General features: G+C 44.5%; 1 protein-coding gene across 4 annotated transcripts in view; it reads right to left on the bottom strand.

Annotated features, from left to right (window-relative positions):
• STK32B (serine/threonine kinase 32B) overlaps positions 1-12,959 on the bottom strand; it is a 342,630-nt gene that overhangs the window by 25,717 nt on the left and 303,954 nt on the right. For all 4 annotated transcript variants that reach the window (XM_060011802.1, XM_060011803.1, XM_060011804.1 and 1 more), the window contains exons 7-8: positions 9,738-9,841; positions 331-447 (exon numbers count right to left, since the gene is read on the bottom strand). In XM_060011802.1, the coding sequence (XP_059867785.1) occupies positions 331-447; positions 9,738-9,841 (221 nt within the window). The remainder of the gene's footprint in view (positions 1-330; positions 448-9,737; positions 9,842-12,959) is intronic.

Below are 12,959 nucleotides of genomic sequence, written 5' to 3'. Positions count from 1 at the left end.
AAAGGTCAGTGAGTTAAAAGATGATTTGTAAAATTTTTCAAGAGCTATATGCATTAAATATTTCTAACTACTAGAAGCTTGTTGTGGAGTGAAAAGAGCCTGTGGGCTTTGTTGTCACAGACGTGACTAAAAGCCACCCTGTCCAGCGGCTTTGTGATCTTGCTGCGGGATGGTGAGAGTGTTTACGACGAGGCATTAGAGCACCGCTGACTTTATTATTTCCACCACTGTCCCGCCATTCGTTTTCTCATTCCTTAATCTGCTGGTCTGCCTGTTACTGCATTGAGTGCCCAGCTCCCTGGCTAGGTGGGCTGGGGGCTGCCCCCTTACCTTCTTCAGCAGGGCAACCATGCCCTTGCACCACGTGGAGGAGTAGTGGACACGCTCCACCTTGAAGATGTTGAGGATCTCATCGATGGGGGTGGCCGAGTGGATTTCATATGGCCTCTGCAACCAAAGGACAACAGGTGGCATCAGAGAGAGAGACCCCACGTGGTTAAAACAGACATAGAGAACACACTTGTGGTTGCCAAGAGGGAGGGGGAGGGGGAGGGATGGAGTGGGAGTTTGGAGGGGGTGGGATGAATTAGGAGATTGGGATTGACATATATACATTATTGATACCATGTATTAAATAGATAACTAATGAGAACCTACTGTATAACACAGGGAACTCTACTCAGTGCTCTGTGGTGACCTAAATGGGAAGGAAATCCAAAAATGAGGGGATATATATGTATGTATAGCTGATTCACTTTGCTGTACAGTAGAAACTAGCACAACATTGTAACGCAATTAGACTCCAATAAATATTTTTAAAAAATAATAAAATAAAGTCAGCTCTGTGCCTTTAAGCTCCAGGCTTAGCCTTAATCTGTTTGTGTGGTTGTGGAGAAACCCAGGTCCTTCGACAAGAATACTGGCACATATTAGGATCCATATTCCATCTGCGTCAGGTAAAGAGCTCTACTGATGCTCGGTTCTCACTCATTGGCCTTAGGATGTCTTGACTCAGAAAACCAAGTGGTCTTTATAAGGTAAAGTAATTACATGTTCTGCTGGTGCAAGTGATTTTGGCAGCAGGGCACTGGATATACTCATTATAGAGTGGACGTGAATCTCTATTCCAGGAAACTCAGTTTACAAGATGGCCAATTTACCGAGAAATGGAAGAAACAGGAAAAGAACTGTGGTAGACCTGTTATTTTATTTAAAAAAAATTTTTTATGTCTTTATTGGAGTATAATTGCTTTACAATGGTGTGTTAGTTTCTGTTTATAACAAAGTGAATCAGTTATACATATGTTCCCATATCTCCTCCCTCTTGCGTCTCCCTCTCTCCCACCCTCCCTATCCCACCCACCCAGGTGGTCACAAAGCACCGAGCTGATCTCCCTGTGCTATGCGGCTGCTTCCCACTAGCTATCTATTTTACGTTTGGTAGTGTATATATGTCCATGTCACTCTCTCACTTTGTCACAGCTTACCCTTCCCCCTCCCCATAACCTCAAGTCCATTCTCTAGTAGGTCTATGTTTTTATTCCCGTCTTACCCCTAGGTTCTTCATGACATTTATTTTTTCTTAGATTCCATATATTATGTGTTACCATATGGTATTTGTCTTTATCTTTCACTCTGTATGACAGACTCTAGGTCCATCCACCTCACTACAAATAACTCAATTTTGTTTCTTTTTATGGCTGAGTAATATTCCATTGTATATATGTGGTACAGCTTCTTTATCCATTCATCCAATGATGGACACTTAGGTTGTTTCCTCTCCTGGCTATTGTAAATAGAGCTGCAATGAACATTTTGGTACATGACTCTTTTTGAATTATGGTTTTCTCAGGGTATATGCCCAGTAGTGGGATTGCTGGGTCATATGGTAGTTCTTTTTGTAGTTTTTTAAGGAACCTCCATACTGTTCTCCATAGTGGCTGTACCAATTCACATTCTGACCAGCAGTGCAAGAGTGTTCCCTTTTCTCCACACCCTCTCCAGCATTTATTGTTTCTAGATTTTTTGATGATGGCCATTCTGACCGGTGTGAGATGATATCTGATTGTAGTTTTGATTTGCATTTCTCTAATGATTAATGATGTTGAGCATTCTTTCATGTGTTTGTTGGCAATCTGTATATCTTCTTTGGAGAAATGTCTATTTAGGTCTTCTGCCCATTTTTGGATTGAGTTGTTTGTTTTTTTGTTATTGAGCTGCATGAGCTGCTTGTAAATTTTGGAGATTAATCTTTTGTCAGCTGCTTCATTTGAAAATATTTTCTCCCATCCTGAGGGTTGTCTTTTGGTCTTGTTTATGGTTTCCTTTGCTGTGCAAAAGCTTTGAAGTTTCATTAGGTGCCATTTGTTTATTTTTGTTTTTATTTCCATTTCTCTAGGAGGTGGGTCAAAAAGGATCTTGCTGTGATTTATGTCATAGAGTGTTCTGCCTATGTTTTCCTCTAAGAGTTTGATAGCTTCTGGCCTTATATTTAGGTCTTTAGTCCATTTTGAGATTAATTTTGTGTATGGTGTTAGGGAGTGTTCTAATCTCATACTTTTACATGTACCTGTCCAGTTTTCCCAGCACCACTTATTGAACAGGCTGTCCTTTCTCCACTGTACATCCCTGCCTCCTTTATCAAAGATAAGGTGACCATATGTGCGTGGGTTTATCTCTGGGCTTTCTATCCTGTTCCATTGATCTATATTTCTGCTTTTGTGCCAGTACCATACTGTCTTGATTACTGTAGCTTTGTAGTATAGTCTGAAGTCAGGGAGCCTCATTCTTCCAGCTCTGTTTTTCGTTCTCAAGATTGCTTTGGCTATTCGGGGTCTTTTGTGTTTCCATACAAATTGTGAAATTTTTTGTTCTAGTTCTGTGAAAAGTGCCAGTGGTAGTTTGATAGGGATTGCATTGAATCTGTAAATTGCTTTGGGTAGTAGAGTCATTTTCACAATGTTGATTCTTCCAATCCAAGAACATGGTATATCTCTCCATCTATTTGTATCATCTTTAATTTCATTCATCAGTGTCTTATAATTTTCTGCATACAGGTCTTTTGTCTCCTTAGGTAGGTTTATTCCTAGGTATTTTATTCTTTTTGTTGCAATGGTAAATGGGAGTGTTTCTTTAATTTCTCTTTCAGATTTTTTGTCGTTAATGTATAGGAATGCAAGAGACTTCTGTGCATTAATTTTGTATCCTGCTACTTTACCAAATCCATTGATTAGCTCTAGTAGTTTTCTGGTAGCATCTTTAGGATTCTCTATGTATAGTATCATGTCACCTGCAAACAGTGACAGCTTTACTTCTTCTTTTCCGATTTGGATTCCTTTTATTTCCTTTTCCTCTTGGATTGCTGTGGCTAAAACTTCCAAAACTATGTTGAATAAGAGTGGTGAGAGTGGGCAACCTTGTCTTGTTCCTGATCTTAGTGGAAATGCTTTCTGTTTTTCACCATTGAGGATGATGTTGGCTGTGGGTTTGTCATATATGGCCTTTATTATGTTGAGGAAAGTTCCCTCTATGCCTACTTTCTGCAGGGTTTTTACCATAAATTGGTGTTGAATTTTGTCAAAAGCTTTCTCTGCATCTATTGAGATGACCATATGGTTTTTCTCCTTCAATTTGTTAATATGGTGTACCACATTGATTGATTTGTGTATATTGAAGAATCCTGGCATTCCTGGGATAAACCCCACTTGATCATGGTGTATGATTCTTTTAATGTGCTGTTGGATTCTGTTTGCTCGTATTTTGTTGAGGATTTTTGCATCTATGTTCATCAGTGATATTGGCCTGTAGTTTTCTTTCTTTGTGACATCCTTGTCTTGTTTTGGTATCAAGGTGATGGTGGCCTCGTAGAAGGAGTTTGGGAGTGTTCCTCCCTCTGCTATATTTTGGAAGAGTTTGAGAAGGATAGGTGTTAGTTCTTCTCTAAATGTTTGATAGAATTTGCCTGTGAAGCCATCTGGTCCTGGGCTTTTGTTTGTTGGAAGATTTTTTTTTTTTTTTTTTGCGGTACGCGGGCCTCTCACTGTTGTGGCCTCTCCCGTTGCGGAGCACAGGCTCTGGACGCAGAGGCCCAGCGGCCGTGGCTCACGGGCCTAGCCGCTCCGCGGCACGTGGGATCCTCCCGGACCAGGGCACGAACCCATGTCCCCTGCATCAGCAGGCGGGCTCTCAACCACTGCGCCACCAGGGAAGCCCTTGTTGGAAGATTTTTAATCACAGTTTCAATTTCAGTGCTTGTGATTGGTCTGTTCATATTTTCTATTTCTTCCTGATTCAGTCTTGGCAGGTTGTGCATTTCTAAGAATTTGTCCATTTCTTCCAGGTTTTCCATTTAATTGGCATAGAGTTGCTTGTAGTACTCTCTCATGATCTTTTGTATTTCTGCAGTGTCAGTTGTTACTTCTCCTTTTTCATTTCTAATTCTATTGATTTGAGTCTTCTCCCTTTTTTCTTGATGAGTCTGGCTAATGGTTTATCAATTTTGTTTATCGTCTCAAAGAACCAGCTTTTAGTTTTATTGATCTTTGCTATCGTTTCCTTCATTTCTTTTTCATTTATTTCTGATCTGATCTTTATGATTTCTTTCCTTCTGCTAACTTTGGGGTTTTTTTGTTCTTCTTTCTCTAATTGCTTTAGGTGCAAGGTTAGGTTGTTTATTCGAGATGTTTCCTGTTTAAGGTAGGATTGTATTGCTATAAACTTCCCTCTTAGAACTGCTTTTGCTGCATCCCATAGGTTTTGGGTTGTCGTGTCTCCACTGTAATTTGTTTCTAGGTATTTTTTGATTTCCTCTTTGATTTCTTCAGTAATCACTTCGTCATTAAGTAGTGTATTGTTTAGCCTCCATGTGTTTGTATTTTTTTACAGATCTTTTCCTGTAATTGATATCTAGTCTCATAGTGTGGTTGGAAAAGATACTTGATACAATTTCAATTTTCTTAAATTACCAAGGCTTGATTTGTGACCCAAGATATGATCTATCCTTGAGAATGTTCCATGAGCACTTGAGAAAAATGTGTATTCTGTTGTTTTTGGATGGAATGTCCTATAAATATCAATTAAGTCTATCTTGTTTAATGTATCATTTAAAGCTTGTGTTTATTTATTTCCATTTTGGATGATCTGTCGATTGGTGAAAGTGGTGTGTTAAAATAAAGTCCCCTACTATGAATGTGTTACTGTCAATTTCCCCTTTTATGGCTGTTAGTATTTGCCTTATGTATTGAGGTGCTCCTATGTTGGGTGCATAAATATTTACAATTGTTATATATTCTTGGATTGATCCCTTGATCATTATGTAGTGTCCTTCTTTGTCTCTTCTAATAGTGTTTATTTTAAAGTCTATTTTGTCTGATATGAGAATTGCTACTCCAGCTTTCTTTTGATTTCCATTTGCATGGAATATCTTTTTCCATCCCCTCACTTTCAGTCAGTATGTGTCCCTAGGTCTGAAGTGGGTCTCTTGTAGACAGCATATATATGGGTCTTGTTTTTGTATCCATTCAGCCAGTCTGTGTCTTTTGGTGGGAGCATTTAATCCATTTACATTTAAGGTAATTATCAATATGTATGTTCCTATTCCCATTTTCTTAATTGTTTTGGGTTTGTTATTGTAGGTCTTTTCCTTCTCTTGTGTTTCTTGCCTAGAGAAGTTCCTTTAGCATTTGTTGTAAAGCTGGTTTGGTGGTGCTGAACTCTCTCAGCTTTTGCTTGTCTGTAAAGGTTTTAATTTCTCCACCAAATCTGAATGAGATCCTTGCTGGGTAGAGTAATCTTGGTTGTAGGTTTTTCTCCTTCATCACTTTAAATATGTCCTGCCAGTCCCTTCTGGCTTTAAGAGTTTCTGTTGAAAGATCAGCTGTTAACCTTATGGGGATTCCCTTGTGTGTTATTTGTTGTTTTTCCCTTGCTGCTTTTAATATGTTTTCTTTGTATTTAATTTTTGACAGTTTTATTAATATGCGTCTTGGCGTGTTTCTCCTTGGCTTTATCCTGTATGGGACTCTCTGTGCTTCCTGGGCTTGATTAACTATTTCCTTTCCCATATTAGAGAAGTTTTCAACTATAATCTCGTCAAATATTTTTTCAGTCCCTTTCTTTTTCTCTTCTCCTTCTGGGACCCCTATAATTCGAATGTTAGACAGCCCCCAGACTGTCTTTCTGACTGCTGGTCAGTCTAAGATGTTTGCTGTGTCAGCCTCAGCTGCCCTTCCCAGTCTCTGCTCACATGGTTTCCCAAGCAACTCATATATGATCCCCCTTAACGCTTCCTCCCTCAGAAATTCTTCCCTGCTCCCCTAAGAGCAGTCATCAGCATTGTCTCTGCAGCTACCTGTCTCAGAATCATCACCGCGTGCACATTTATGTAGCAGTCAGCATCCCTCCTGTGCGCTGGACGCCGCGTGTGCTCCGCCTACATTTGCTCCTGGAATCCCCACGGTGACCCCGCAGGCCGGCCTCATCATCCCCATTTCATGAAGGAGGAAGCCAGGGCTCAGATGAGTTAAGTGACTAAGGCGGAATCACAGCATCAAGGCACACGGGGTGTGGATGGGAGCCCGGACCTCTGCCCACCGGGCCAGGGACCTCCCCACTAACCGTCAGCAGCCACATGTGACTCAGCTCCTCTCCCAGGGCCTGTCTCCACCTTGAGAGGTGCTAAGTTGGAAAGGATGCAGACCTGCCAGCAGGCCCCCCGCATGGGAATCAGAGAGACCAGGGGAGGGGAGCTGACATTGACCGAGTGCCGATCCTTTATCAGTCACAGAGCTGGGTAATTTGCATCGTCAGAATCACTTAATATTCGCAGCCACGCTGTTGGGTAGGTGTTACTGTTATTATTATTTTTTCGGTTAACAGATGAGGATTCTGAGCATTTGGTCTGTCTGTTGGCCTTGGTTAAGATCACAGACAAGGTGCCTGGTAGAGCCAGGGTTTGAACCTGTGAATTCTTCTAAGATCCTCTTTCTGTGTTACGAGGAGGCAGCTTTCAGTTGAGTAAGAGGAAAATCTTTCTAGCCATTAGGGCTTTAAAAAAAATGAAACACGTTCTTTCTGGATATAAGAGCCCTGTGCATGCGGAGGAAAACCAGTGGACAGGTGGGTGACACTGCCAGGAAACCATCAAGGAGCCTGGTAGGTGGGGAAACAGGGGCTGGGTAAGACCTTTAAGTCCCTTCTCTGGGTCAGTGGATGAGAAACCTCCCTCTCCTCTCTGTCCCCATGGGGTTCTCTCCAGGGGGTGTGGTCACAGTCCCTGAGACAACTGTGCTCAAAAGGGAACTCTCCAGGTGGTGCCTTCTTTCTTTTTTTTTTTTTTTTTTACATCTTTATTGGAGTATAATTGCTTTACAATGGTGTGCTACTTTCTGCTTTATAACAGAGTGAATCAGTTATACATATACATATGTTCCCATCTCTCTTCCTTCTTGCGTCTCCCTCCCTCCAACCCTCCCTATCCCACCCCTCTAGGTGGTCACAAAGCACCGAGCTGATCTCCCTGTGCTATGCAGCTGCGTGGTGCTTCTTGAGTCTTTTTTTTTTTTTTTTTACTTAGCAGGTCTCAGGGTGAGAACTGAGATTCTTGTTTGGGTTCATAGGAAAGTTGGGTACAAGTTACTCCCCTCGTCTGGGCTACAGGATCCAAGCAGGCTCACAGAATTCTCTGCATTGAAATTTCAAGCCCACTGATGACACTCCACTCCTCTGCTCTCCTGATAGAGCATTTCGGGAGAGATGTCTCTTTCTGCTCTAAGACTAGAGCATGCCTGGGTCCCTGGCTAACATACCATATTAATACCTTCAATCTCCCACCTTTCATTTCTAACGCTTTCCAACTCTATGATCTTAGAATATGTGTTCGAAAATTCCCATCATGACTTTCATCTTTTGGAGGTAAAGAGCCCCCTGGATCCTGAGGGAATCAAGGAACAGGGGGTGATCACCTATCAGGGATGCTGTCACTGACATGATGGAGGAATTTCAACGAGGAAGGATAACTTCTAAATTCACACAGTCCATGGAAAAATATGAGTGTTTTTCAGTATAGCTTTTGGACTTAATGTGATCGTTTCCAGGATTAAAAAAACAGAATCAACTATTTGCATAAACCCATTGTGTTTCAAGTCAAAGATGAACAGACCAAGATATCTGGGAGACAGAGTCACACCAACCCATAACAGGCATTCTTGTTCACTCTGTCCCCACACCAAAGCCCCGATCCCACCATGGGACCCTCCCTCTTCTATTAAAAGTGGCATTGGATCCCTAAGCAGAAAACTCAGATACACTGAAAATGAAACGTTTTATTTTGAAGCCCTTGGGGCTTTCTGCCAAGTCATCATCTTTGACTGTTCTGACTTGTGTTCCGGCAGAGAATACACTTTCTGCTGGCAAACGACCAATCATGCTTAGGTCAACTGCTTGCCAAGGTCATTTGTATGATTGATTCCGTGATAAACATCATCTGGTGATGTCTGTGTTCTCTGGTTCATACAAATATCATGGGGACCCTCATGTCCCCTCCTGGAGCATGTATATTAAAGAACCAGTACACGACAAAGGAACCAGCCAGGGAGGTGGGGAGAGATGAATTGTTTTCATTCAGTGCCCGAGAAAACTCACAAGTTCATATACATATTTTTTGCTTTCTAACAACATCATGTACTGTAGTATGTTTTTGAGGAATTCAGGGGAAATCACTGAGATCAAGAGAGACCCCAGTTGCTTGAACCACACGGTGATAACTAATGACACTCACATAGCTTGTATGGTTTTCACACAGCTGCCATCATTCATTCCCTCATTCATTCCCACCAGTTATCACTGTGCACTGGGGGCTCCTGCCCTCAAGGGCACCGTCTACCCGCCTTAATATGCATATATGCAGATGACCGTGAGACACTGGTAAAGCAGCATCCAATGGGAGGAACTGACTCTCTACGCTGTGTGCTGGGTGCTGGAGCTATAAGGTGGGTCATACGCAAACTGAGTGTCCCAGTCTAGGGGTGCATCGATCCCAGGATAACTTCAGCACCACAGAATAGACTGAGAGGATGTTCCTATCTCCATTGTATGAAGGGGAAACCATGGTCCTGAGAGGTTAAATGGCGTCATTTTCAAATGATACTTGTGTAAAAAAAAAAAAAAGCCTCGAAATTCGTTTGTCATAATTCTTTTTGCTAAAATAAAACTGAGTTATTAGTTGCCAAATAGCTCCATTAGTCATCTTCAGCTTTTAAATTTAAAAGAAATAAAACAAAAATACGTATCGAATGCCCCTGAGGACACTGAGCTCAGGACACTGAGCTAAGTATTCGGGGAAGGTTGGAACTAAAATAACAACAACAAAAAACCAAGCTGGAAAGCTGGGCACGGGAGCCTCATGTTGTGGGTTGAAAGACGACAGCATTTGAAATCATGACACCAAGATGCTTTGGGTGTTTGAGCTGCCACGGATCAGCTGCTGAGCTTCACACAAGACCCTGCCCCTCTGGACATCCCTGTCCCCGTGAGTAGAATGAGGGGCTGGACCAGAAGCTTGTTAAGAGCTTTCTAATGCTCAGGACCTTGGAGTTGGCACACGGGCAATCAGGACTGACACCCAGGGCCGGCATGGTGCACATCCAGTGGCAGGGCCATTCCACCCCACCCAAGCCTGGTAGAAGCTGAGCCCCCCACTTCCACAGCCCTCGCGTTCACCACACAGGCGCACATCTTACCCAGCCCCGCAGCAGCTCGTAGGCCGTGACACCCAGGGACCACCAGTCAACGGGGTAGGAGTACCCAGGGCCTCCGTCCACATACACCTGGAACACTTCCGGGGCTGCCAAAGACAGGACAAAAGAACATTACTGCGCATCTCACTTTACACTCATTGCCTGTTACAGAGAGGACACGGGGCCAGGAACCCAGCTTTTTGGATGGCAAAGCCAGTACTCCATCTGCTATGCCACGTGGTTTCTGCACTCCGTAAGTCACGAGGTGGCTAGAGAACAAGGTGCAGGCATCACAGGAAACACCGGTGTGACACCTGGGACAGAATACAAATGGGGCAACCCAAGTGTGCTGTGGAGGGCCGTCTGTCGGGGAGGGTCAGGGAAAGTCTGGGGAGGAGGAGGGTTTGCTGGAGCATGAATCACGGTCACAGCCCGGGGATTAAAGTCTGAGTTAAGAAGAAGAAACTGCACCCCAAGGGGCTAAGAACCTTGCTAAACCTGGCCCCAACACCAGGTCAGGTGTCCCAGCAACTAGGATGCTCAGAGCCCTTTGTGCCTGGTGCCTGTCTCAGGTACGGTTTTATTTTAGCGTAGGTGGGATCGCATATGAAATATCCAGGATAAGTGTATGCACAGGGACAGAAGACAGATCGTGGGTTGCCAGGGGCCGGGAGGGGGGATGGGGAGCAACTGCTCACTGGGTTTCCTCTGCGGTGATGAACGTTCTGGAACTAGAGGTGGTGGTTACACAGCATTGTGAACGTACTAAATGCCACTCTGTGTGAAAACAGTTCATTTTACGTTATGTGAATTTCACCTCAATAAATAAACAGGTGGAGGGTGGAGGCCCGTGGGTGACGGATCCTCACTCCTCAGGGAGCTGCAGCTGTTCCAGGGTCCCCCGGCCCTGCTGCTTCCTAAGCTAATGGGCGGTGGGTTCATCACTGCCTCACCCCCAACTCATCAGGCCAGGAGTTGCATCTCCAGCTCTAATTGTTCATATTGGCTTCCAGGAAAGTCTTGGGAAATGTGGATCATTTCTAGCAAATTAATTTGTAGATATAATTCCATTTTACAGGGGTCAGAGCAGCCAAACTCTCTCGCAGGGAACCAGGACATGCTGTGTTTAAAGACATCTCGACTCAATTTTCAGACTGGCATTCAGACGGCGTGGGATTGGGGAGGGCCAGATGAGGCAGATGAGGGCAGACGTGGACGCTCGAATCTGGGCTCTGGATCGGCAGCTGGACCGCTGAACCTGACCAGCGGGCAGATCTCAGCTGCCCTCTAGAGACCCTCTCCATTTACTTTGTATTTTCTAGCACTTTCACCCGAGGGTTCTCCTTTCCTCTTCACAACAACCCTCAGGGCCGTGTTATCATTTGACACATTTTACCGAAGAGGTTCAGAGAGGGACAGCGGTGCACAGGAAGTTACACGGCAGGGACGTTCAGAGCTGAGGTGCGCCTTATACACTGGTCGAATCGCAGTTTGAAATAAGGTTCGTATCAACATTTGAGTACAGAAACATACCCAGTCTACGTTGGGGAAGATGTGATTGGGAGTTTGAGGAAATGGGTAATTTGAGCTTCCCAAAGGAAGCAACATGGTGTGATGGGAAACAGGAAGAAGGTCAGTGGGGCTGGAGCTGAATTAACAAGTTCTATTTGCCTCAGTTTTGTAAAACATGAACAAGAATCAACAGTGTGTTCATAGGGTTCTTATGAGGATTAAGGAACAACGCAGGCTGAGAGCTAAGCTGGATGCCTGGCTGGCCTATTGTGAGTGTTCCGGGAATCTTGGGCATGGTTTTTATTACTAGAATTGTCATTCAAACCTCCTCTTCTGACCGTGCTCAGCCTCGCCACGGTCCACGCAGTCGCCTGGGAGGCGTGCTAAACTTCATCGTCCTCAGCCTCATGACCATCAGTCTACAGACCCGCTGAGTTTGGCATTTCCAGCACCTTTCTGTCTGCCCCTTCCTATCGATCCTAGATCAACCTGAATGCAAAGGTGGCAATCATACCTGTTCAGTAAACATCTAGTGAGAAAATATTTGATTTCCTAGCAGCTCCAGGCACTGAGCTGTGCTATTCTGCATCCCACTGGGAGCCTGAGGCTGAGCTCCAACCCAGAGGGGCTTCCTTCCCTGCACCCCAGTCTGTGTACTTGTCCTTCTTCCCTCCCTGCTGAGGGTTCCAGGACAGAAGGAGCCACATCATACTGGTCTGTGCATGTGTAGATGTAATTCTACAGAACCAGGGCCTCGACAGCTGCTGGCCCAGCCCATGTGCTCAGTGAGGGAGGCAGGGACATGCCCAGGAGTGCAGGCGAGGCTGCGTGCCCAGGTGTCCCCATAAATCCTTGTGGTGCCTGGCAGCCCCATGCCCATCTGGAATTCAGGGTAGAAGCAGCAGCTGACCAATTCTGTCCTGGCTGTTGTGACCAACCAAGTGACAAACGTCTGCAGCCTGTGACCCCACTCCCAGAGAAGGTGACAGTCTCTCCTCCCTTGCACAGCTGGGGCTGAGAGAACATAAACAACCTTTATGTCACAATCCATATGCCACCAGAACGGCTGCTTTAGTGGCCTGGATCAGTGCTTAGAGGCGAGGGCATCATACAGGATTAGAGCTTGAAGGACAGGTACAAGACACAGACCTGTCACCATCATTTCATCATGAATGAATGAGTATGGAAACTACAGCTTGCCAGGTGCTTTGTTAAGGATTTTACACGTACTACTTCTCTTCACCCTCCCAACCGCCCAATAAAACAAGCCTACAATGATCTCCACGTTCCAGATGAAGAGGCAGAAACATGAAGGGGTGTAGTTGGGTGAAGTGTCCCCAAAAGATATGTCCAAGTACCTGTGAACGGGGCCTTATTTGGAAATAGGGACTTTGCAGATGTCATTAATACAGACGTCAGGATAAAGCCATCCCGGATTCAGGGTGGACCCTTCCTAGATTCAATGGCTGATGCCTTTCTAAGAGAAAGAAGAGGTGGATTTGAGAGAAAGAGAAAGCCGTGGGAGGAGGCAGAGCCTGGAGGGATGCGGCCACAAGCCAAGGAAGCCCTGGAGCCCCCGGAAGCTGCAAGAGCCTCTCCTACACCTCCGAGGGAGCACGGCTCTGCAGACACCTTGATATTGAACTACTGGCTTCCAGAACTGTGAGTGAATGAATTTCTGTTGCTCCAAGCCACCACATTTGTGGGACTTTG

Source organism: Delphinus delphis, chromosome 5, assembly GCF_949987515.2.
Source record: "Delphinus delphis chromosome 5, mDelDel1.2, whole genome shotgun sequence".
NCBI classification, from domain to species: Eukaryota; Metazoa; Chordata; class Mammalia; order Artiodactyla; family Delphinidae; genus Delphinus; species Delphinus delphis.
Note: the sequence above shows the minus strand (reverse complement) of the source record. Positions and strands in the feature narration are given on the sequence as shown.